The 24,081-nt window shown below is 40.2% G+C and overlaps 1 protein-coding gene across 1 annotated transcript in view; it reads right to left on the bottom strand.

The window, feature by feature from the left end:
• Positions 1 to 24,081, bottom strand: part of Asxl2 (ASXL transcriptional regulator 2) — a 79,675-nt gene that overhangs the window by 52,802 nt on the left and 2,792 nt on the right. Inside the window, exons 2-3 of the mRNA XM_038319064.1 lie at positions 9,229 to 9,311; positions 5,767 to 5,769 (exon numbers count right to left, since the gene is read on the bottom strand). Coding sequence (XP_038174992.1) covers positions 5,767 to 5,769; positions 9,229 to 9,311 — 86 coding nt within the window. The remainder of the gene's footprint in view (positions 1 to 5,766; positions 5,770 to 9,228; positions 9,312 to 24,081) is intronic.

The raw sequence follows: 24,081 nt of genomic DNA, 5'->3' as shown, positions 1-24,081 counted from the left end.
TAGAAAGCACACACAGCTCTCATATTTTATTAACATCCTAAATAGTACTTCACTGCTGTAAGACAAATGACAATTCTGATAAACCTTAATGCCAACAATTTCTAAAATTATGGCCATGTAATAGTTACAAATTATAAAAATTAACAAACAACAAAAAAATCTCTTTTAGTAACTAACATTTATATAATATCACTATTACTTCATTTCTAGGCCAGTTAGTTTTATAAAGTAAAATACATGCAGACAAAGGCACATTCAATAAATCCTGTAAAAGATTGCATTATAATTGCTTAATACTCATTTAAAATAAAGTAATACTTCTTACCTTCTGCAGTTGGAATGCACCCCAAGAAAACAAGAGGAGGGAAAAAAAAAGGTTTTAATTTTTCTTTACAAGTAACAATAAGCTTCCCCAATTAAGTTATACCTTGGTCTTCCAGCAAAGCTAACAACCCTCAAATTAGTAACAATCCCATTTTGCTACATAAAACATTAAATTTTTAAAAATGCATAAATTGCCTTTAAGGATCAATGTCTAAAATTGCACACTCAAATTCAGGTACATAAATTACTTTAGAAAACAAGTGAAATACTTGAATTCCATGAAACAGTGTGATCTATCAGGGCAGCATTGAGCTCAGTGTGAATTCTTTAACAGTACTCTTTTTTTTTTCCCCATGCATTTTGATTGCAAGGAGTCATCATAAAGCCATCAACTATGGGCCTTGGGAGTTATTTTCTTCTCTTTGATCTATTAAGAATTTGATGGAAATTTAAAAAGTAGATAAGGTTATATTGTTGCTGCTGCTGGGTCTAGAGGCACAGACACAACACAAGGTAATCTTAGAAAAACATGTTAGCAACTTAATACAAAATGTGCCTGTGCACTTTGGGTGCTGGTTCTTCCGTTGCACTTCTACCATGGGATACAGAAGTCAAACTGAGATGTGTATAGCAAATGTTATAGGTAAAGCCTTTGAGTCATCTTACAGGCAAAAAATGTTCTTCATTCTTTTCAAACTTATTTTTGTTTTTTATGTGCACTGGTGTTTTGCCACGGGTGTCAGGATCCCTGGAACTAGCTACAGACAGTTGTGAGCTGCCATGTGGGTGCTGGGAATTAAACCTGGGTCCAGTGGAAGATCAGTCAGTGCTCTTAACCACTGACCATCTCTCCAGCCCAAAGTTCTTCATTCTTAAACTGGGGCAATTTAGCTTGATAAATATCCAAAAAAGATCCTTTCCTGAGATAATGGTTACTGCCATAAAGTTATGACTTATGGACTCTTTATTCCCTTTGTTATATATATTTTTGCATAAGAGGTAGGGGAAATCAGGTGGTCTGGATTGAACAAAAATATTTAACGAATGGCATGAGATTATTTGATCCATTAATTAGCACTAATTCATAAATTAGTACTAATCTTTTAATAAGAAAATACCCACCAAGATATAATACTTAATTCATTTTAACTTAAGGATAGTTTTGAGCTTTTTATACCAACCCTAAAAGTGCCTACAACTTTGGTATAAACTAAAAAATAAACTTAATAGGCTAGAATTTAGACACTGTAAAAAACAGAAAGCAAAGGGTAATAATCAGCAACTACCAATCTAATGCTATTATATATAGCATACAATGAAAGCTTACCATAAATAACAGAATATATTAACCAGAAAGAAAAATAAAGACAGTAAGATAGATTGAAAACAACCAGAGCTAGTTATATGATCCTTTAAAGTATCAAAATTTTTGAGTCTTCATTTATAAAAAATGAGATATAAAATTCATTATCCTTTTCAACTGTCTTTTCTGACTATAATATAAAATAATGTGAGTGACGGGGAAAGTTATGAGAGAAAAGGAATGCAACAGATATTATCTCTAGTTGTACAGTTAAAAGATATCACTATATTATAACTACTAGTAAATAAATTTTGTTGGTAAGGAATAGATGTCTAAGCCATCTCCTTACACTCAAAACTGCCAATTACTATGTATATAGGTAGTACGGTGCCTTCTTTCAGGTTGTTCTGAATGAAAAACCAATTACTTATAAATACTTGTAAACTTCTTCCAAAGGTGAAAAGGAAAAAAAAATTAAGCTTATCTAGAAACTAGGCAGTTGGCCACAATCTACAGAATAAAAAATTAAAATTGATGATACATCAGAATTAGCAATAAATGGACTAGGTCTGAAAACAGCAAATTCGCAGGTAAGATAAATTCATGAAGAACCTGCTCGAGCTGGAGAGATGGCTCAGTGGTTAAGAGCATTGCCTGCTCTTCCTAAGGTTCTGAGTTCAATTCCCAGCAACCACATGGTGGCTCACAACCATCTGTAATGAGGTCTAGTGCCCTCTTCTGGCCAGCAGGCATTCACACTGACAGAATATTGTATGCATAATAATTTGCAGAGTCATGCAAATCTCTGAGCTCAAGACCAGTCTGGTTTAGAGTGAGTTACAGGATAGCCAGCAATACCCATCTCAGAAAAAGAAAGAAAAAGAAAGAGACCAAAGCAAACAATAATAATTCAATAATTAGAGGACAGTAAGATGTCTAGGAAATTGTGTAATTCATAATAAAGAATAGAATAATTTTGTTTTAGTGATGGTGCATGCCTTTAATCCCAGCATTTAGGAGGCAGAAGCAAAGGGATCTCTGTGAGTTCGAGGCCAGCCTGCTCTACAGAGTGAGTTCCACAACAACCAGGACTATACACAGAAACCATGTATCCTAGGTATGTGTTGTGGGATAGATTTCTGTTGCTATGATTAAAAAAAAAATCAATAAAAAATTTATTTAAAAAACGGGAGGGCCTGGAGAGATGGTTCAGTGGTTAAGAGCACTGACTGCTCTTCCAGAAGACCTGGGTTCAATTTGGAACCAACATGGCAGCTCATGACTGTAAGTCTACCCTCACACAGACATACATGTAGGTAAAACAGCAATGCACGAGAGAGAGAGAGAGAGAGAGAGAGAGAGAGAGAGAGAGAGAGAGAGAGAGAGTCACGAGGAGGAAGGGGAAAGAAAGGGGAGGAGTGGGAAGGGGAAGAAGAGAAAGAGGAGAAGAAAAGGAGGAAGAAGAAAAGAAGAAGGAGACCAAAAGCAACTTGAAAAGGAAAGTGTTTATTGGCATATATTTCTAGGCTGCAATCCAGAGATGCCAGTGCAGGAACTCAAAGAGGAACACTGCTTGCTGGCTTACTCACTGGCTCATTCTTTGAACATATTCAGCTACAATTTTTTATTTATTTGTATATTATGTATGCAATATTCTGTCTGTGTGTATGTCTGCACCAGACCTCATTACAGATGGTTGTGAGCCACCATGTGGTTGCTGGGAATTGAACTCATAACCTTTGGAAGAGCAGGCGGTGCTCTTAACCTCTGAGCCATCTCTCCAGCCCTACAATTTTTTATATACTGCCCAGGACCACCTGTCTGTGGAACAGTGCCTCCCATAATGGGCTGAGCTTATTACATCAATTAATAATCACAACAATCCCCTTACACACATGACCTAACCAACCTAATCTAGGCAGGCAATTCCTCAACTGAGGCCTCTCCTTCAACATAACATTAAGCTAACCAGGATAATACATAACTTAGAAATCTACATTTGCAACTTATATGAGTGCATTATCACAAAATGAAAAGACTATTTTCCTTGAGTATACTGTAGGTCATGGAATGTTTATCCTCTAATGTCCAATATGGGTATTAGATACTAACCTTAAAAAAGAAATTTAAAAGTAAGTTCTTCAGACTTAAAGGAATACTAGATATACTAGAGGGAAGTTCTGAACTTAAAGGATCAATGAAGAATAAAAGATATGTAAACAGACGAACCATTAAGACACCAGAAAGCAAAAGTAATGAGGTGTTGAGTTTGATTTCTTGTACGAATATAAAAATGTGGCTTTAGCATAAAGAAAATATATAAACAAACCTAAGCATCTATAAAGAAAGCAAAATAAGAGGCCTATGGAAGATTTTAATTAGAAATTATACGTTCTTAAATTGCTTTAAAAAAAAAAGCTATAGTCAAAAAACTAATAAACGACGTAAAATAGTTAAGTACAAAAACACCCAGTCAATTAAGTACTAGGGCTGGAGAGCATGCTGGCTCACACAGAGTCTAAGATCCAGTACACAGAACAGTAGGAGACATTAAAAAAATAAATAAAAACAGTAAAAATCTGGAGAGGGGATGGAGAGATGGCTTGGTAGTTGGAAATGCTGGCTGCTTTTCTAGAGTACCTGGGTTCTCCCAGTACCCACATGGCAGCTCACAACTGTCTCTAAGTCCAATCCTAGAGGATCTGGTATCTTCACACAGACACACAAGCAAGCAAAAACACCAATGCACATGAAAATAAAATAAATAAATCTTAAAAAAAAAATTTGAGAGGCAATGGACTGATTTGTCAGCACCGCTTTAATAAATAAGGAAGAAGAAAGACAAACTGTTACTCTAGAATCAATGCACACTAATGTACTCAAAATTTAAACATAACACAATCAGCAGCCACATGTTATTACAAGAACTTTTTCTCCTCTGTACTTCTAAAATATTCTGTGCTTTACAGTTCTAAATAGGCATTTAAATTTCTTGAAGGGCTTTAAAGAAATAAAAGACTTTTTTTCTTTTTTGGTTTAGAAACAGGGTTTCATTATGAAGCCTTGGCTGTTCTGGAACTCACTCTGTAGACCAGGCTAGCTTCCAACTTGAGTACTGGGATTAAAGGCATAAGTCACCACCACCCTGCATAAACAGCCTTTTAGCATTTTAATTTATAAATGTTTACACTTAAAATTTTCAGGAAGATATTACATCAAAATGAGGTCGGTGCCAGGAATGGTGGTGCACACCTTTCATCCCAGCACTCAGGAGGTAGAGGAAGGCAGATCTCTGTGAATTTGAGGCCAGCCTGGTCTACAGAGCAAATTCCATAACAGGCTCCAAAAGCACACAGAGAAACCTTGGGGGCGGGGGGTGAGGTATACTCATTTATAACTCTTCATATCAATGAAATAAACCTAATTAATTTAACCTATTGACAAATGACCACAATCAAAGTTTTTTTCTTCTGATCTGTTTTTAAAATTTATGTGGCTGGGTTTACCTGAATATAATAGGTACACACTTGGGAGGCCAGGGTACAATGTACAGGAGGTTGATTCTTTCCTACCATGTGGGTTTCAAGCCTCAAACTGGGACTGCCAGGCTTAACTGCTGAACTACCTCACCAGCCCCTTTCTAATTTTTGGTTTCTTTCTTTCTGAGACAGGGTCTTATCTTACTAGGTTACTCTAGCCAGACAGAAATGTGCAATACTACAACCTCAACCTCCCAAGAAGCAGGGATATAGACATTTGCCACAGTATCAGCTCAAAAGGGAAGGGCAGTTCGGTCTCAGAAAGTTCACATATCCAGAAATGAGCTCAAGCTGGATTATGGAACACACATGGCTCTCTATTGACATATACCTGTTGCAGTTATCAACATATGAAACTCATGCTAGCCTCCAGGCTACCTAGATATCACAAATGCCTGTAACACATTTCAAAGTCTACATTAGCCTCCTGGCCCATCTCTCCTCCCCAAGCTTTTTGTCCACCTTATAATTAGCATGCTTTTACAGTTCATGCTCTCTGACTTCTCTTGCCAATAGCCCTGGCTGTGACCAGTCTACTTTCTCACTGCTCTGGACTCTTCCAGATGCCTCTGTCTATTTTCTATTACTCACAATAAAAACCTTCTCCCTAATGAAGAAGTCATTTCAATGATCTCTTTACTGTGTTCAGAAGGGGAATTTTTGCTCTAGAAAAGAACAAACTAAAAATATCTTAAGGGCTGGGTACATGACTCAGGGGCAGATCTCTCACCTATATGGAATTCAGTGATGCCTTTTATTCAAGCCCCAGTGCCACAAAAATCAGTAAATCTGAAGTAAAATCTTGAAGAAAATTAAAATCTAGGGGGGGCTGCAAGGTCCTGGCTGGTGGAAAGATATCCACAACACCTCCCCTACCCCTGTGCAGTTCTGCTCAAATGGAGGCTAGCCAGGTGCCAGGCGGGTGAACCCCATAAATGATGAGCAAATATGTGGTAGAAAAATGGGAAAGAAAGAAGAATGATTCATGTGCTTTGAAAAAAAAGGCATACAGGAATAAATGAAGGGGTGAGGAGTAGGCTGATGCTGGATGCCTGCATGCCACCTGGGGCTATGGTGAAGGCAGTGAGGCGTAGGCTTATAGGGGATCTGTTGCCACAGAGCCATGGTGATATCCAGGCCAGGCTGCTGCGTAGGGCCATGTCTAGTTCATATCTAGGTCTATGGCCCTACTCAAGCCAGGGTCTGTGTTGATGTCTATGGCTCATGTTGCCATCAAGGGCCATACTGATTCCAGTGGTCTGGACCACCACTGGGGGCCATGTTGGTATCCAGGGGCCACACTGTCACTGGGGCCATGTCAATCTGGGTAGCCTTCACAGCTACTGGGAATATAGTGACCACCAGACCCAGACTACTGTTGAGGACCATGTCTGGGTCTGTGGTCCTACTGCAGCTGAGATCTGTGTTGAATTCTGTGGCCCATGTTGCCACAAAAGTCACATGGAACCTGGGGTCTAGGGACCATGTTGCTGCCAGTCATTCTAATCTGAGTGGCCATTGCTTCCACCTGGAACCAGGATGTCAATCAGGCTGCTGCCTAGGGCCATGTTTGGGTCAGTGGTCCAGATGCCCCTGGAGTCTATGTTGAAGTCTTTGGGCCACTATGACCTACACAGAAGCTTGGGATCTGGGTCAAAGCCTATGGACTAGGAGTCTGAGGGTCATACCCAGGACCATGGTGTCATCCAGTTCCAGGCTGTTCCCAAGGGCCTGAGTCTGTGGTACTGTGGCAGCCAGAGTCTAGATTGACATTATGTGGCTCCTATTGCCACTAAGGATCATGAGGATGCCCAAGGTTGTTGTGGAAAGTCCTTATGTATATGTGTTGCTTTTATTGGCTAATGAATAAAGCTGTCTCGGCAAGTGGTTTAGCAGAACAGGGCAAGGCAAGAATTCCGAGCAGAGGAGGAAAGAAGGCGGAGTCAGAGAGAGGCCATGTAGCCACCAGAGGAGAAAGACACGAGCCACCAGTGGGAACTTTGCCGGCTGTAGTGGCATTTCAATTCTATTTTAATAAATAAAGACTGCCTGAAGATGTGAGAGTAAAACAGTCCCACTAGTCAGTTTTACAAACCAGATTATGGTAACACACACCTTTAATCCCAGTAGTCACAATGACACGCACCTTTAATCCCAGCCCTAGAGAGTCTCCCAGTTTTCCGTGGTCTTTCAGTTCTCTGTTCCCCTCTCCATGTTCCCCCAGTGTTCCCCGGGGAGGCCACCCATGAGTTCTGGCAACCATTAAACATGGGCATCTTTTAATTTGGTCTGACTGGAATTACTACATAAGTGGAGAGGTTGGTTGTTTAAGAAAAATACTTAACAGGTGGCACACTCAGGAGGTGGTAGGGAGGCGGCAAGTGGATCTCTTGTGAGTTCAAGGCCAGCCTGGTCTACAGAGGGAGTTCCAGAACAAGCTTAAAAGCTATACAGAGAAAACCTACCTCGGGGTAGGGGTGGAGGTGACACGACACACACCACAAGCTTTGTATGTTATTTTGGTTTGGTGTTGTGAAACAGGATATGGTAGTTTAAAGAATGGTCCCTATAGCTTCATATACTTAAATGCTTGGTCCCCAACTGTTGGGACTACATGGGAAGGTTTAGAAGGTATGGCCTTCTTGAAGGATGTGTGTCACAGGCTTTGAGGTCTCAAAAGCCCACATAATTCCCCAATTTAGCTCACTGTGCCACATACTTGTAAATCAATGTAAGCTCAACTACTGTTCTAGCACTCTCTAACTATAACCCCAATTGAAAGTCCCTCCCCCCTTTTTTTTTTGTTGTTGTTTTTCAAAACAGGGTTTCTCTGTGTTGCTTTGAAGCCTGTCCTGGAAACTAGCTCTTGTATGTAGACTAGGCTGGCCTCTGCCTCCCGAGTGCTGGGATTAAAGGCCTGTGCCACCAATGCCCAGCTGAAAGCTTTCTTTTATAAAATGCCTTGGTCATAATGTTATCACAGCAACAAAGTAACTAATACACAGATTTTGCTGGGTAGTGCTGCCAGTCTGCTATTCAACAAGTAGCTGAGGCTGGCCAGGCACTTGTCTCAGCTTCCTGAACACTGAGATTACAAATGTGCCCCACCATACCTAACATCTTTTGGTCTATTTTTGTTTCAAATGTCTTATGTTAATGAAATATTCCCAATGTAGATGGCCAAATTTGTCTCAATATTCACAACGAATCTGAAATAATTTTAACATTTCTTAATGACAGACAGTCTTAATTATGCAATGACTATTATATGCTAACAAGACTCTTAGAACTCAAAGGGTAGTATCTTTGACCCTATTAACACATTAAACATTTATTGATTTTTAAACATGAGAGAGAGAGAGAGAGAGAGAGAGAGAGAGAGAGAGAGAGAGAGAGAGAAAGATAGATAAGAGAACAATTTTCAGAAGTCATATCCTTTTTTCCACTGTGAGTTGTGGAGACTGAACTTGGGTCATCAAACTGGCAAGAGCTTTAACTCCTTGAGACATCTTATCAGCCCTATTTATTTGGTTTTTTGTTTGTTTGTTTGCTTGTGGGGAAGAGGATCTTGCTATGTTATCCAAGCTGGTCTAGAACTCAGGCTCACGTGATCTTCCAACCTTAGCCTCTGACAAGCATCTTGGACTATAGGCATAATGTCATGATGCCCAGCATCTTGACACACAAAGATCTTTTCCATTTCTTTAATAAATCTTATTTCTTCTTACACTGCCTACTTCTGAAGCTGCCATGTAATAATTTTTACCCAATTACTGAGCTCAGTATATACAAAGCACCAAGTGATAGGTGACGGTTTAAAGATGACTCCAGGTTTTCCTAAGAATCAAAGTGCATGTGCTTTGAAAGACAGTTACTTTCTCATAAAGGATTTACTTTATTTTTAGTTTTATAAATGCTATGACTTAAAAACCCCAAGGACTGACAGCTGAAACAACTAGAAGTTCATAAAGTATACCATACTAACCAATGAATGCTTTAGACAAAGAATACTAATAAATACAAGCAAGCATAATTATTACTAGTAGTATTTTAATAACTCACCTGATTTCCTTTAACCCTTCTCTCTGGATAACTTGAAGAATTTCTTTATGACTCATAGGTGTATTAGGGTATTTTTCTAAGACCTGAGAAACAAGGAAATAATACAATGAATTCTTATTTTAATTTCTCATTCTTATAATTGTCTATTATAACTATGTCAATAACTAGATCTAAAACATACGTATCTAGAGACTTCACCCAGAACTCTTCCATAGGTCACAAACAGTAAGTTAAATTCTGAAGCAGAAATGGATCAAAAATTAATGTTTTAATTAATAAATATGAAATTGCTTACTTTTAGTCTCCACTCCCATATCATATCCCTACCTGTGGCCTAACACACTGTACACAGTGGCACACACCTTTAATCCCAAAACTCAGAAGGCAGAAGCAGGTGGATTTCTTAAAGTTCAGAGGCCAGCCTGGTCTACAGAGTGAGTTCCAAGACAGCCAGCACTACAGATAAACTGTGTCTTGAAAAATCTAAAAAAAAAAAAAAAAAATTATCTATTTTTTCATCTCTATCAAAAACTACTACTATATTAACACACAATAAACTCTTAAATAAATGAACATTTATTTATAACTATATTAAAACTGTATCTGCTTTCTGACTAAATATGACTTCACACCCCTACCATCATGTTCCCTACCATAATGAAATATACCCTCAAACTCTAAGTTAAATCCATGCTTCCTTTTTTTACCCCCAAGACAGGGTTTCTCTGTGTAATACTTAGCTGTCCTGGAACTCACTCTGTAGACCAGGCTGGCCTCTGAACTTAAAGAAATCCACATGGCAGCAGTTATAGACCAAGATCACACTTTGAAACTAGTTACTGACTGACTTAAACACAAAATAGTGCAGATAGCTGCAAAAGTTATAAAGAATACAAAGGATTGGGAGTTAAAGCTAATGCCAGGCATGGTAGCACATTCCTCTAATCCCAACACTGGAGGTAGTGGTAAGTAGAACTCTGTGAGTTCAAGGCCAGCCAAAGCCTTGTCTGAGGTGCAGGGGGTGGGGGAGTACCTGGAGAGATGGCTCAGAGATTAAGAGCACAGGCTGCTCTTCCAGAGTTCAATTCCCAGCAACCACATGGTGATGGCTCATTACCACCTGTAATGAGATCTGGGCCCTCTCTGGCCTACAGAGATACATGGCAGAGCACTGTATATATAAAAATTAAAAAAAAGAAGAAGACTCTTGTCTCAAAAGCAAAAAATATCCCCATAGGATTTAAACAAGCATTTGATGTTTTGTTTCAGTTTGGTTGGAGAACAGATTCTCTAGCCCAGGTTGCCCACAAGAAAGCCCTTGAACTTCTGATCCTCCTACCTCCACTTCCCCAGTGCTAGGATTTCAGACACTCTACATCCTCTGGTTTATGCTGGAGATGGATTCAAGGACTATGTAGCATACTACTCAATGAGATATCCTGGGCTGTGTGATCCTAACAGCATTAAAATGTCAAATACATCATCTGAAATCACTCAACAGAACTCACAAAAGAAACTACATACAACAGACCCAAAATAGCAAATGTTAGCATTCTGAGACACAAGCTTCAAGAAATAGTGATGCATGCCTTTAAGTCCAGCACTGAGAATGCTAGAGCAAGACTGCCCCTGCTCACCAATAATCCTTGCCACATCCTATTTCTGATGTCAGCTTCAAAAATTTTACCAGTACTACTCAGATGAAAATAAACAAATAGCATGCTTTTCTTGGGCTATTAGCCTGTTTTCCTGCAGTTTCACTATAAATAACTAATTTCTACTAATTAAACAAAAACACACAGAAATAGAAAATAATCATAAATTTCAAAACTCATGATAAAAAAAATTGCTGCTCTGTTCAGAAATTACACTATACTGCAAGAAAAAACAAGAGTGAATGAAATATCCTGAGTAAAACACGTATGTTTACATGTAACAGTACTTTGGTTAAACTGGCCAGAATGGTACGTGACTGTAATTCCTGCACTATAAAGAGTTAGGCAGCAGTACCAAGAGTTAGTAAGTAGCCAGCCTAGACTAAATATGTAGAGTTTGCCTCCCCCTCAAAGTGGTTCATGCCCATAAGTACAGCACTTAGGAAAGACATGAATACTGCAGAAAATTCAATGTCAGTCTGGGCTACATAATGAGTTCCATGTCAACTGGGCAACAAAACAAAAACAGGGCCTGGGATGGATCAGCAGGTAAGAGCACTTGCTGCCAAGCCTAATGACCTGGAGTTCAATCCCCAAGACCCACATGGAGAGTTATTTTCTGAGCTATGTGCACATAACCTCACAAATAAATATTAAAAACAAAAAAGGAGGGACTGGAGAGATGGCTCATAGGTTAAGAGCATTGCCTGCTCTTCCAAAGGTCCTGAGTTCAATTCCCAGCAACCACATGGTGGCTCACAACCATCTGTAATGAGGTCTGGTGCCCTCTTCTGGCCTGCAGGCATACACACAGACAGAATATTGTATACATAATAAATAAATATTTTTTTTAAAAAAAAGGACAGTTTCTCCTTTTGATAACAATTTTTGTTTACAATTAATTATCTTTTTTGGGAGGAGGGTGTAAGATAGGATTTCTATGTGTAACAGTTCTGCCTCTCCTAGAACTCACTTTGTAGACCAGGCTAGACTCAAACTCACAGAAATCCTCCTGCCTCTGCCTTCTGAATGCTGAGATTAAAGATGTGCACCACCACTGCCTAGCTTATAATTAATTATCTTTAATTCCCCTAATAAAATATGAAAAATAAATATATATACATACACTAGAAAAACCTAAGAAGAAAAATAAAAACATTTCAGAGTAAAAAGAATAAACAATTACATTCTTTATTTTTAACTTCAGCAAGTGTAGATTTATTAAGGAAAAGTGAGGAAAGCTTATGAAGGTGGGAAGGATCCCAAAGGAGGCATACTATATTATATTCTCTTATCACAAGCTGTGTAGGCTAGTAGTTTTCCAAAACAACAGCTACCTTATTCTAACCACAGGAGGGCAGTATCTTTGTCTGTCTGTCTGTCTGTGTCTGTCTGTCTCTCTGTCTCTGTCTCTGTCTCTCTCTCTCTCTCTCTCTCTCTCACACACACACACACACACACACACACACACACAAAATTCTACTGGAACTGTTCAAACTACAAAAACACAATTTACAAACTACTCTTATGACAATGATTAAACATGGGGGAAAGGAAGGTTAAAAACAACAGTATAGAGCTGAAGAGATGCCTCACGGGTTGAGGGAACTGCCTGATCTCCAAAGGTCTGGAGTTCAACTCCCAAGACCCACATGGTGGCTCACAACCATCTTAAGTCTTCCTAGAACATCAAAATAAACAGGGAATTGGAGTCAATGAACTACTTTTGCCAATGACAGAAATAACTTTCCAAACCAAGACAAAAGGAAATCTTAGCCATTCCAAATTTTGATCCAAACATGAAAGCCAGATACAGTTTTAACAACTGCTTCATCATTCAAACTTATACTACCTGATATTTGCAACTGAGAAACAAAATGAGGTCAAGACGCTGTTTTCCCACTATGAGTTTCATAAAACACTATGAGAACTCAAAAACTGAACTTCACACAGGAAAACCATCCTGGTGGAAGGGAAGAAGGAATGGCAGAAGGAGAAAGAAAGGAACGTAGGCACTTCAAAATGAAAACAGAACTAGTTGGGAGGTGGTGGTGGTGCACACCTTTAATCCCAGCACTCAGAAGGCAGAGGCAGACTGATCTCTAGGAGTTCCAGGGCAGCCTGGTCTACAGAGCTACCAGAATTACACAGAGAAACCCTGCATCAAGAAAGGGAAGGAGGGAGGGAGGGAGAGAGAGAGAAAACTCAGGTGGAGGGGTTTATTGGGCAAAAGTGAATGGGAAAGGGGGGGAGGGAAGAGAGGAGACAGGCCTCTGGGGACAGAAAAGAGAAAAGAGGGAGACAGTCCAGCATTCAGGAAGAGGCAGGTGGATCTCTGTGAATTCGAGGCCAGCCTGGTCTACAAAAGCTAGTTCTAGGACAGGCTCCAAAGCTACACAGAAACCCGGTCTCAAAAATAAATGAATGAATGAATGAATGAATGAATGCAAAAAAGAGGGAGAGGTAGAGAGATAGAGACAGAGAGAGAAAGAAGGAGGGATGGGAGTGGGCAGGGCCCTTTTAAAAGGGAAGATTCAATATGCACTGGTGGTGCTTGGTGGCTACAGCTGAGGACTTTACCCCAAGGTCAGGTCAGTCCACAGGCCTGAATACTAACACAAAACACTCTTCTGGAGGACCCTAGATCATTTCCCATCACATCAGGTAGCTCACAACTACTTATGTGTATCTCCAACTCCATGGGGATACAAGAACTCTGACCTCTGCAGGCACAGGCACATGCATCACGCGAGGGTGTGCACACGCACACATATATGCTTAAATTTTTTTTTGTTGTTTTTTTTCGAAACAGGGTTTCTCTGTAGCTTTGGAGCCTGTCCTGGAACTAGCTCTTGTAGACCAGGCTGGCCTCAAACTCACAAAGATCCACCTGCCCCTACCTCCCGAGTGCTGGGATTAAAGGCGTGCGCCACCACCGCCCAGCCTGCTTAAAATTTTTTAAAAATAAAGTTATTCCTTCCTGGGCAGTGGTGATCATACCATTAATTCTAGCATTTAGGAGGCATAGGCAGGCAGATCTCTGGAGTTCAAAGCCAGCATGGTCTAAGAGCGATTTCCAAGACAGCAAGAACTACACAGAAAAATAATCTTAAAAAAATTTAAAAATAAAGTTATTCTTATATGTAATAGTGCAGAAAAGGAAAAGAACAGAGCAAGGAAATAACTATTATCCTTATTTTGTCCCGCTTCCAAAATGACCATTGGCTAGTATATGGAAACTTGGATTTGGAGAGCAATGCTCTGTACAAAACATGTGATTACTGGAACATCTGCTTTCCTTCTAGAAATTGGGAATCATGATATGCACTGCTGTTCAATAAACTCCTTGGTTCTGTTTCATGGTAGACAACGTTTACTCCTAGTCTTAATTCATTTCTGGAGAACCAACCAGTGTGTCCTACTCAGAAAACACTCAAAACCTTCCTCCATATTTTACTCTACTCCAATTTGAGTTTTCTGTGTAAATACACATTTATGTATGTGTACTGTGGGTGGAAGCCAAAGGTCAACCTCAAGTACATTTACTTCCCTTAGTGGCCCTCCCTCATCCTTTTTGAGACATTCTCTCACTTAGGCCTGGCTCACTTGTTGGCCAGTGAATTCCAGGGATCTGCCTGTTTTCCTTCCCAAGCCTAGGATTACAAGCATACACTACTACCATTCCTGGTTTTTTATGTGGATGCCAAGGACCCAAACTCAGGTGCTCATGCTTGTGTGCACTTGTCTTTTTTCCCTCCTTTAAAAACAGATCTCAATCCAAATCCTGCCTCCATATCCCCCAAGTACTGCGATCATAGGCCCATGTACCATGGTCTGTTTCTACCATACCCAGTTTTGAACTGAATCGTTTGCCATAATAAACAACTATTAGTATGACTAAAAGCTGAGTCCCACATGTCTTCTTACAGAATTACCAAACCTGGAAGTGGTATCAAGGATCTCTCCCACAAAAAGGAACAAAGAGTCTGTTGCTAGCAAACAATACTCTAAAAGAATAGCTAAAAGTTTTCAAGGCAAAAAAGATATACTATCAGAATCTGAACAATAAATAAGTCAGACAGTGATCTACTCCAACACTTAGGCAGAGGTGGAAGGATCAGAAGTTCAAGGTCATTTTGTGTGTGTGTGTGTGTGTGTGTGTGTCTTTATGTCTGGCAGTGAATGTTGGAGACACTTTAAGAATGAACTTAGCCTTTCGCAGCTAGCTGCAGGGGCGTCCAGCATCAATGGACTGAAGTGCTTTCCCTTCACCACGGCGTATTTATCTTTCTCCATACAAAACCCATGGAAACCGCAGAAGGAGAGAACCAACTCACCAAAGTTGTCTTCTGCGTACATACCCCAAATAAAGGTCAGCTGTCCTCTGACCGTCACTTTGTACACACACCAAACACAAATTAAAAATATTTGTACAGGCCAGGTGGTAGCTGCACGCGCCTTTAATCCAAACACTTGAAAGGCAGAGGCAGGTGGAAGGCTTAGAAGCAGGTAGATCTCTGTGAGTTCAAGGCCAGCCTGGTCTACAAAGCAAGTCCCACGAAGTCTAGGCAGTTACAGAGAAACCTTGTCTCAAAAAAAAAAAAAAAAACAAAAGAAAAATACCCATGAACCTGTTCAAAAGGCAAAATAGGGAAACAACTCTGTAAATCTGTAATATAACAAATTACCTTGATATATAAAAGGCTCAAAAACTGACATGAAGGAAATCCCAACAGTGGAGAGGTACAGGTCTTTAAAAAGACAGACCAGGAAATAGGGGCTGGGGAGAGAACTCAGTGTTTAAGAATATTTTGTTCTTCCAGGACCCAAGTTGGGTCCCAGCACCCAATCCAGGCAGCTCTCTGCTCTAACTCCAGCTTCACTGTAGACATATTCACAGCATACAGAGGGGAAACCCACATCAAAACACCCTCTTCTAGACTCTGCAGGTACCTGCACACACATGGCAGACACAGAGAGACAAGCACATACATATAAATAAAAACTAAAATTTTAAAGATCAAGAAATAAGATGGAGAAAAAGAAAAAAGATATGAACAGCCAAGTTTAGTGGCAAAAATTACAAATAGTCAGACATGCTGGAGTACATCTGCAATCTTGGTTACTCAGTCTTTCCCGGTAAGACACCACTTCGTGGTGCTACACAATTATTAGAAATGGGTTAATCAAGATGTGAGAATTAGACAATAAGAGGCTGTAACTAATGGGCCAGGCAGTGTTTAAATGAATACAGTTTGTATGTTGTTATTTCGGGGCATAAGCTAGCCAGGCAGTCGGGAGCCAGGTGGGAATGCAGCCCGCATCTCAACACTACAGAATGGCGCCCAACGTGGATAACTGAATTCACAGAAAGCTTGAGAAAGCTTGCGAAAGAATAGAGTGAAGCATGTTTTCTTGGTGGCAGCAATTTCTCGGGTCTGCTCTGCTTGCTAGGGGCAAGCAAGCGCTCTCATCTAAGAGAGGCTTCCTGACTCAGCTTTAGCTGCAAAACCGCGCAGCTCTTTTAAGAGGTCCTGCACGAAACACTTAAATGGTGTTGATGAAAAGCTGAACATGTTTTTGTGTTTTTCGATTTTCAGCCGTCCTGCCAGGGAAAACTCTGACTCTTTCAAGTTGGCGGTCCTGACTATGGAGCTTTTGATTGTTGTTTAACACTGTTGCAGCTTGCTTGCTGGCAGGGACCTTGACCCGCTACAGAGTTGTGGTGATAAACATGGCTACAGCCGGTACCTCTGCCATGAGGCTGGAAAGCTAAGGAATGGGCTGGATCTAGCTATCAAAGTCACGGCTTTAGTCCTACCGATATTGTTTGGTAAATTAAAGACTCATGTGGTCAGAAAAAGAGAGATATACAGTAAAAGAAAGATTCAAAGTCGAAGAAAACATCAAAATGGTTTACAATGTGTTGAAAATATATGTAGACTAAAAGTTAAAGTTCTTAAAAGTAAAAAAGATAGAGTAGTTGGGTGTGGTAGTACACACCTTTAATCCCAACACTTGTGAGGTAGAGGTAGATTGACTCTGACTTCAAGGTGTGGCAGGACACACCTTTAATCCCAATGCCTGGGAGGCAGAGACAGAGGGATCTCTGAGTTCAAGGACAGCCTGGTCTACTGAGTTATTCCAGGACAAAGATATACAGAGAACCTGTTTCAGAAAGTAAAAGTAAAAATAAATGAAATAGAGGTTAAAATAAAGCCACACAAAGATGGAAAATACACTGTATGCTATTATGCTCTCTTTGAATTGTTCAAATACTGAGGAAGGAGCAACAGCTGCTAAAAGATATTTGTTTATAAATGCTGCTGAACTAATCCAACATAGATATTTTGAAAATACCTTGACTTCAGAAATTTGGATTTAAGGATATGATATATTGGAAAAGAGATTCTTTTGTTTTTACAGAAAATGAGACCCTGTGGATTGCTTCTATCCCAATATGGTATGACAGACCACGCCCTCCTGAAAGGTTGCTGTGAACACCCTCAAAAAACTACTTCACCCAACTGATGACTGAGATGAACCTGGCATACAGGTTACACCATGAAAGATCTGATTAACAGCGTCCCCATTCAGCAGGAAGCAGTTTGGAGACAAATAACTGCGCCCATATTCCCAAATATTGTTTATAAATGTTCTTTTACATTTAAAGGGGGATATGATATAGATATGAATAATTTGCACTGATATGGATTTTGCTTTAATGATTTAAACTTAAGGTCAATTTTATTACATGTATATGTATTTCTGATCTTGATTAAGGTATTGTGATTGTGTAGTTCTTTAAAAATGTAATGTATAATTAGGAAATATAGGTTGTTAATAGATAATCATTGATAATAGTCAAGCTTGTAGTCATGTTAGTTAGATTTTCTAGATATATAGAGATATATTTCAGTTAGATAGACATTCCTAATATCTTTCAAAGACTACAGAATATGGCACTTAATGTTTTAATAACTTAGGACTGTTCATGACAATGAGACATGTCTGCTCCTGGAAGCACCAATCTACTTCAAGAGGAAGATGGGCATTGAAGAGGCTCCTTATGGACTTTGATAGCCATTTGGGCAAGAAACTGCTCTTGCCTGGACTGTTGCATAAACTGGACATAGAGAACCCTCAGAGAGAAGACTGCTGAACTTGCCTAAAGGTGAGATGGTTTTTCGGGGTTCCTGACTCATGAAAGAGTCTGCGAGACATTCTGCAGGACACAGCAGATACTGACTGAACTGCCTTTGAAATTTCCTGCTTCATGGAAATGTCTCTGGATACTATGGGCCTGAAGGCCGAAGATGGATGCCCCAACGGTACAGAGGAACTTTGGGTGAATGTCCAGGCAGCGAGATGTCTCTGTGATTTCTAAGTTTTGTAAGTTGCTTACTTCTCATTTACTTAGGTAATATTATATCCTTCTGGAGTCTTTGATGGAGTTGAAGAATATAGTTGTTTTCCTTTTTTATGATAAAAGATAAAATAGATATAAATATTTTAACTGTAATTCTTACTTGATAACTGTTTTGTTATATGTAATTTTGCTATGTTAAAGCTAAAGCCTTCTCTTTGTTTAAACAGAAAAAGGGGAAATGATATAGGAGTGTTTCTATCTATCTGCTGTTTCATTGGTTAATTAATAAAGAAACTGCTTGGCCTGATAGGTCAGAACATAGGTGAGTGAAGTAGACAGAACAGGATGCTGCGAGTGAGGCAGATGCCTCGGGCAATCGCCCTGCCTCTCCTCTCTGGGACAGTCGCCATGAAGCCAGCCACCGGGTCAGACATGCTGAATCTTTCCTGGTGCTTTCTTTGTGGTGCTACAGATTATTAGAAATGGGTTAATCAAGATGTGATAATTAGACAATAAGAGGCTGGAACTAATGGGCCAGGCAGTGTTTAAATGAATACAGTTTGTGTGTTGTTATTTCGGGTGTAAAGCTAGCCGTGTGGGAGCAGGGCAGGACAAAAAGCTGGCCTGCCTGCAGCTCCCACTACAAGAAAGTTCAAGTCCAGTCTGGGCAACTGTCTCAACTTAAAATGAGGGTCAGGAGCCCCACACAATGGATGCACATGGATATAGCACCTGACTAGCAAACACAAGGCCCTAAATTCAATCCCCAGTAGTGAAGGTAGGGGGTAGAATATAATAATAGTCAATAAACAGGAAAAATTACTTTAACCAGTAACACCCACTAGTCACATACTGGTGGGTTTTTGATTGGTTTGGTTTAGTTTTTCAAGACAGGGTTTCTCTGTAGCTTTGGAGCCTGTCCTGGACCTAAGCTCTTGTAGACCAGGCTGGCCTCAAACTCACAGAGATCTGCCTGCCTCTGCCTCCTTGAGTGCTGGGATTAAATGGCCACCACCCAGCCTAATTATTGATAGTAATTAAGATTAAGTAAATTGAGCAGTGGTGGATCACACCTTTAATCCCAGCACTTGGGGGGGCAGAAACAGGTAGATCTCTGAGTTCAAGGCCAGCCTGGTCTACAGAGCTTCAAGTTCCAGGACAGGTTCTAATGCTAGAGAAACCCTGTCTTGAAAAATAAAACAAAACAAAAAAATTTAATTAAATATTAAATATAGTTCTTAATCACAGTAGCCATTTTAGGTACTCAATAGCCATGGAATACTTTTAGCACATGACAACATAGACACCATTATAATTCTGACATAAAGGATCTCCCCAAAAGATTCAAGTGTTGTCTTGGTTCCTAATGAGTCAGTGTGCAGGTGCAGGGGCAGAGGGGGGTGTTTCAGGTTAGTGAAATGGATTATGAAGGCATGACTTCAAAGGGTAAATTCACTGATGGATCTGTAATCTGACAGCTTTACTGTAAAACAGCAGGAATGTTGAAGAGGTAGGGTCTGGTTACAGAGTTTCTGTGTAGCCAGGCTGGCCTCTGCCTCCCAAATGCTGGGATTAAAGGCATGTACCACCACCGCCCCTGCAAGGTAGGGCCTGGTTTTATGAAGTATGTCTTGCCAGGTGGTGCATGCCTTTAATCCCAGCACTTGGAAGGCAGAGGCAGGACAATCTCAGTGAGTTTGAGGCCAGCCTGGTCTACAAAGCGAGTTTCAGGACAGCCAGGGCTGTTACACAGAGAAACCCTGTCTTGTATAAAAAAATAAAAATAAATTTAAAAAAGAAGTATATCTTAAGCCTTGATCCCCAGCACTTGGAAAGCAGAGGCAGGCAGATCTCTGAGTTTATGTTCAAAGCCGGTCTGGTCTACAGAGCAAGTTCCAGGACAGCCAGTGTTATGTAGAAACCCAGTCTCTATTAGATTAGATGGACGAATAGACAGACAGATCAATCTTAGCCAGATATTGGTGGCCCGAGCCTGGCGCACAGAGCACATACCAGTCAGTCAGATCTACAAGGAAACCGCCTTGAAAAAACAAAACAACAAAGTAGGTCCTTGGGCATAGAGCACTTGTACTACCTTGTCCCAGTTTGTTTCTGTGTCTGTGTACTGGCGTGCAAGCTAACACTCTCTCCAACCCTGCCACCATGAGACTTTTTCTAAACAGGAAGATGGTAGCTACTTATTGACATAAGACGATATCTATGACATTCATGAAGCAAATTAGAACTTTATGTAATATATACCTCCGCCTGCTTGCACATTTAGCAAAATGTGAAGCATTGAAGTAGCATTTTTAAAAATATTTATAAGTGTTTAACCTGCATGCATATGCGTAATGTGTACCTCCTGTGTGCTTGGTGCCCAAGGGTCAGCAGAAAGCACTGGATCCTAGAACTGGAGTTACAGATGGTTATGAACCACCATGTGGATGCTGGGAACTGAACCTAGTTAGCTAGGTCCTCTGCAAGAGAAACAAGTGCTCTGCCGGGCGGTGGTGGCACACGCCTTTAATCCCAGCACTCAGGAGGCAGAGGCAGGCGGATCTCTGAGTTCGAGGCCAGCCTGGTCTACAAGAGCTAGTTCCAGGACAGGCTCTAGAAACTACAGGGAAACCCTGTCTCGAAAAACCAAAAAAAAAAAAAAAAAATTAAAAAAAAAAAAAAAAAAAAAAAAAAAAAACAAGTGCTCTATCCCTCCAGTTCCAAACTAAGCATTTTTGGTAATTTTTGTATGCACACTTTTCAGTAGACTAGACTCAACTGAAATTAACTACTTACTTCTTTTTTATTTTTAAATAATGAGTTTATATAAATTTTATAGAATTGGTTTTTGTTTCATTTCTGAGGGAGTTTCATGTAGCCCAGGATGTCCTCAAACTTTACATAGCTGAAGCTAGCCTTGAATTTCGATCCTGCAGAGCTAAAGCGCTTGAGCTATATAGACATGAGGCACCACAGGGGCTTCTATATTTGATTTAAAGAATGTAATACTATTTCAATCAAATTGAAAAAGTTTTTAAATTTAGTATATTCAGTAACCTGGGACAATACGAGAAACATAATGAATCACAATGAACCAAAAATAAGAAAATATATAATACCAGATACTTTATAGAATGATGAACTCTACCACGTAGAAAGAATATGAAAGTGGAACTCTTATAAAATAACAAAGGCAGGTTTTTATACTGATAATTTTAATTTTTCAAGACAGGGTTTGTGTGTAGCCTTGGGTGTCCTGGAACTCCCTCTGTAGACCAGTCTGGACTCTAACTCACAGAGATCTGTCTGCCTCTGCCTCCTGAGCTCTGGGATTAAAGGTGTGCACCAACCAACACCACCCGGCTATGCACTGATCAATTTTTTTTAATTTTTTTAAATTTATTTTTATCTTTTATGTTCATTGGTATTTTGCCATGGGTGTCAGGTCCCCTGGAACTGGAGTTACAGTTATTAGCTACACGTGGGTACTGAGAATTGAACCCAGGTCCTCTGGAAGAGCAATCAGCACTGAGTCATCTTTCCAGTCCACACTGATCAATTTCTATAGTCACATTTTCACCTCTTGCCACAGTTTCTTTTTCTTTTCTTTAAAAAGGTATAGACAGCGGGCGGTTGTGTCACACGCTTTTAATCCCAGCACTCGGGAGGCAGAGGCAGGCAGATCTGTGAGTTCGGGGCCAACCTGGTCTACAAGAGCTAGTTCCAGGGCAAGCTCCAAAACTACAGAGAAACCCTGTCTCCAAAAAAAGGAGGTATAGACAAAGTCTCACTATGTAATCCAGGCTAGCCTCAAACTTTGAGACCCTTCTACCTGAGCTTCCCAAATACAGAATTTTAGGTATGTGCTACAAAACTTTAGTTCTAGACAATATGTGCATTTAGCAAAATCCAGGTGTGGGAATGCATACCTATTAATCTCAGAATTTGGTAATTATAGGTTACTTGGAATTTGAGGTCAACCTAGGATACATGAAACCCTGTATTAAAATGAAAACAAAAACAGAATGTCATTTCACTGATAACAAAATTTCTTACAAGCAGATAAAATCAGTGGTTGAAAAAGCAGTTTGCAGCTGGGCAGTGGTGGCCCATGTATTTAAACCCAGCACTTCAGAGGATCTCTGAGTTTGAAGTCAGCCTAGTCTGCATAGTAAACTAAATGACAGCTAGGGCTACACAGAGAAAACATCTCAAAAAAAAAAGCAAGAGAGGCCCGGAGGTGGTAGCACAGGCCTTTAATCCTAGCACTCAGGAAGCAGAGGCAGGAGGATCTCTATGAGTTCAAGGCCAACCTGGTCTAGAGAGCTAGAGTCCAGGACAGCCTGTTACAGAGAGAAACACTGTCACAAAAAAAAAAAAAGAAAAGAAAAGAAAGCAAAGGGGGTTGGAGAGATGGCTCAGTGGTTAAGAGCACGGGTTTCTCTCCCAGAAGTGCCAGGTTCAATTCCCAGCACCCACATGGCAGCTCACAGCTATCTGTAACTCCAGTTCCAGGGTACCCCCACATCTTCATGCAGGCAAAACACAAATGCACAGAAATAAATAGTAAAAAGGAAAAAAAAAAAAAAACCAAAGGCAGTAGACAGGTCTGCAAATCTGAGATTTTCTCTCCAAGTGGTGGTGGGGGCAGTGCACGCCTTTAATCCCAGCACTTGGAAGATGATAGAGGCAGGCGGATCTCTGTGAGTTCCAAGTCACTAGGTCTACAGAGCAAGTTCCAGGACAGGCTCCAAAGCTACACAATGAAACCTTGTCTTGAAAAGATCACCCCCCCAAAAAAAATAAAGAAAAAGTTGAGCTTTTCTCAGTTCTTCATAATCTAGGAGATACAGCAGTAGCTCCTTTTGTAGAAAATATTTTTTCTACTTTCTTTTGGGGGGCAAAGGTGGCTACCTACCCATGCTGGCCTTGATAACAAAATATCAAATTATTTCTGCCTCTGCCTCCAACATGCTGGATTATACCCTGCCAACATGGCCCTCTAGAAATTTTTAACTTAAATATCCAAAGTATATTTTTATTTTTAGCCTTTAACAAGGTAGGAGTATGTAGATTTTCAAGAGAAATATAAAACAGAACAGAAGAATGGGAAAATGGCTCAATGGCATACAGCACAGCACACGCACAAGGCCCAGAAATCATGGTGTGCAGGCTACGAAGATCATCCAGTGGATAAAGGCTCTCTTCCAGAAGACCACGGTTCAGTTCCCAACACCCACATGGCAGGCAGCTCACAATCATCTGTAACTGCAGTCCCAAGACCAGACTTCTAACCCCAGGTATTCATGTGGTGCACAGACATGCAAAATACATATACATAACGTACAGTTTTAAAAACTTTAAGACCAGGTATGCATGGTGGCCCCATCTTATAATATTAATGCTTAGAAAGCAGAGATGGGGGAGCCCTGGGCAAGCTGGCCAGCTATACATGTAGACCAACTGCTGGGCGGTAGTGGCGCATATCTTTAATCCCAGCACTCGGAAGGCAGAGGCAGGAAGATCTCTGCGAGTTCGAAGCCAGCCTGGTCTACGAGACCGACTTTCAGGACAGGCTCCAAAGCAACACAGAAACCCTGTCTCAAAAAACAAAAAACAAAACAAAACAAAACAAAAAACCATGTAGACCAACTGGCAAGTTTCCATTTAGTGAGAGACCTTGCCTCAGTAACTATGGAGAGTAACTGAGAAAAGCACCTGATTTCATCCTCTGGCCTCCACATGCACACCTACACACATACATAGATATCCCTCCCCCAAAAAAGCAGAAAAGTGAAATAAATTAATTTTTAATTTAAATTTTTAATG

Source organism: Arvicola amphibius, chromosome 2, assembly GCF_903992535.2.
Source record: "Arvicola amphibius chromosome 2, mArvAmp1.2, whole genome shotgun sequence".
Taxonomy (NCBI): Eukaryota; Metazoa; Chordata; class Mammalia; order Rodentia; family Cricetidae; genus Arvicola; species Arvicola amphibius.
This window is presented reverse-complemented; position numbering and strand designations above follow the sequence as displayed.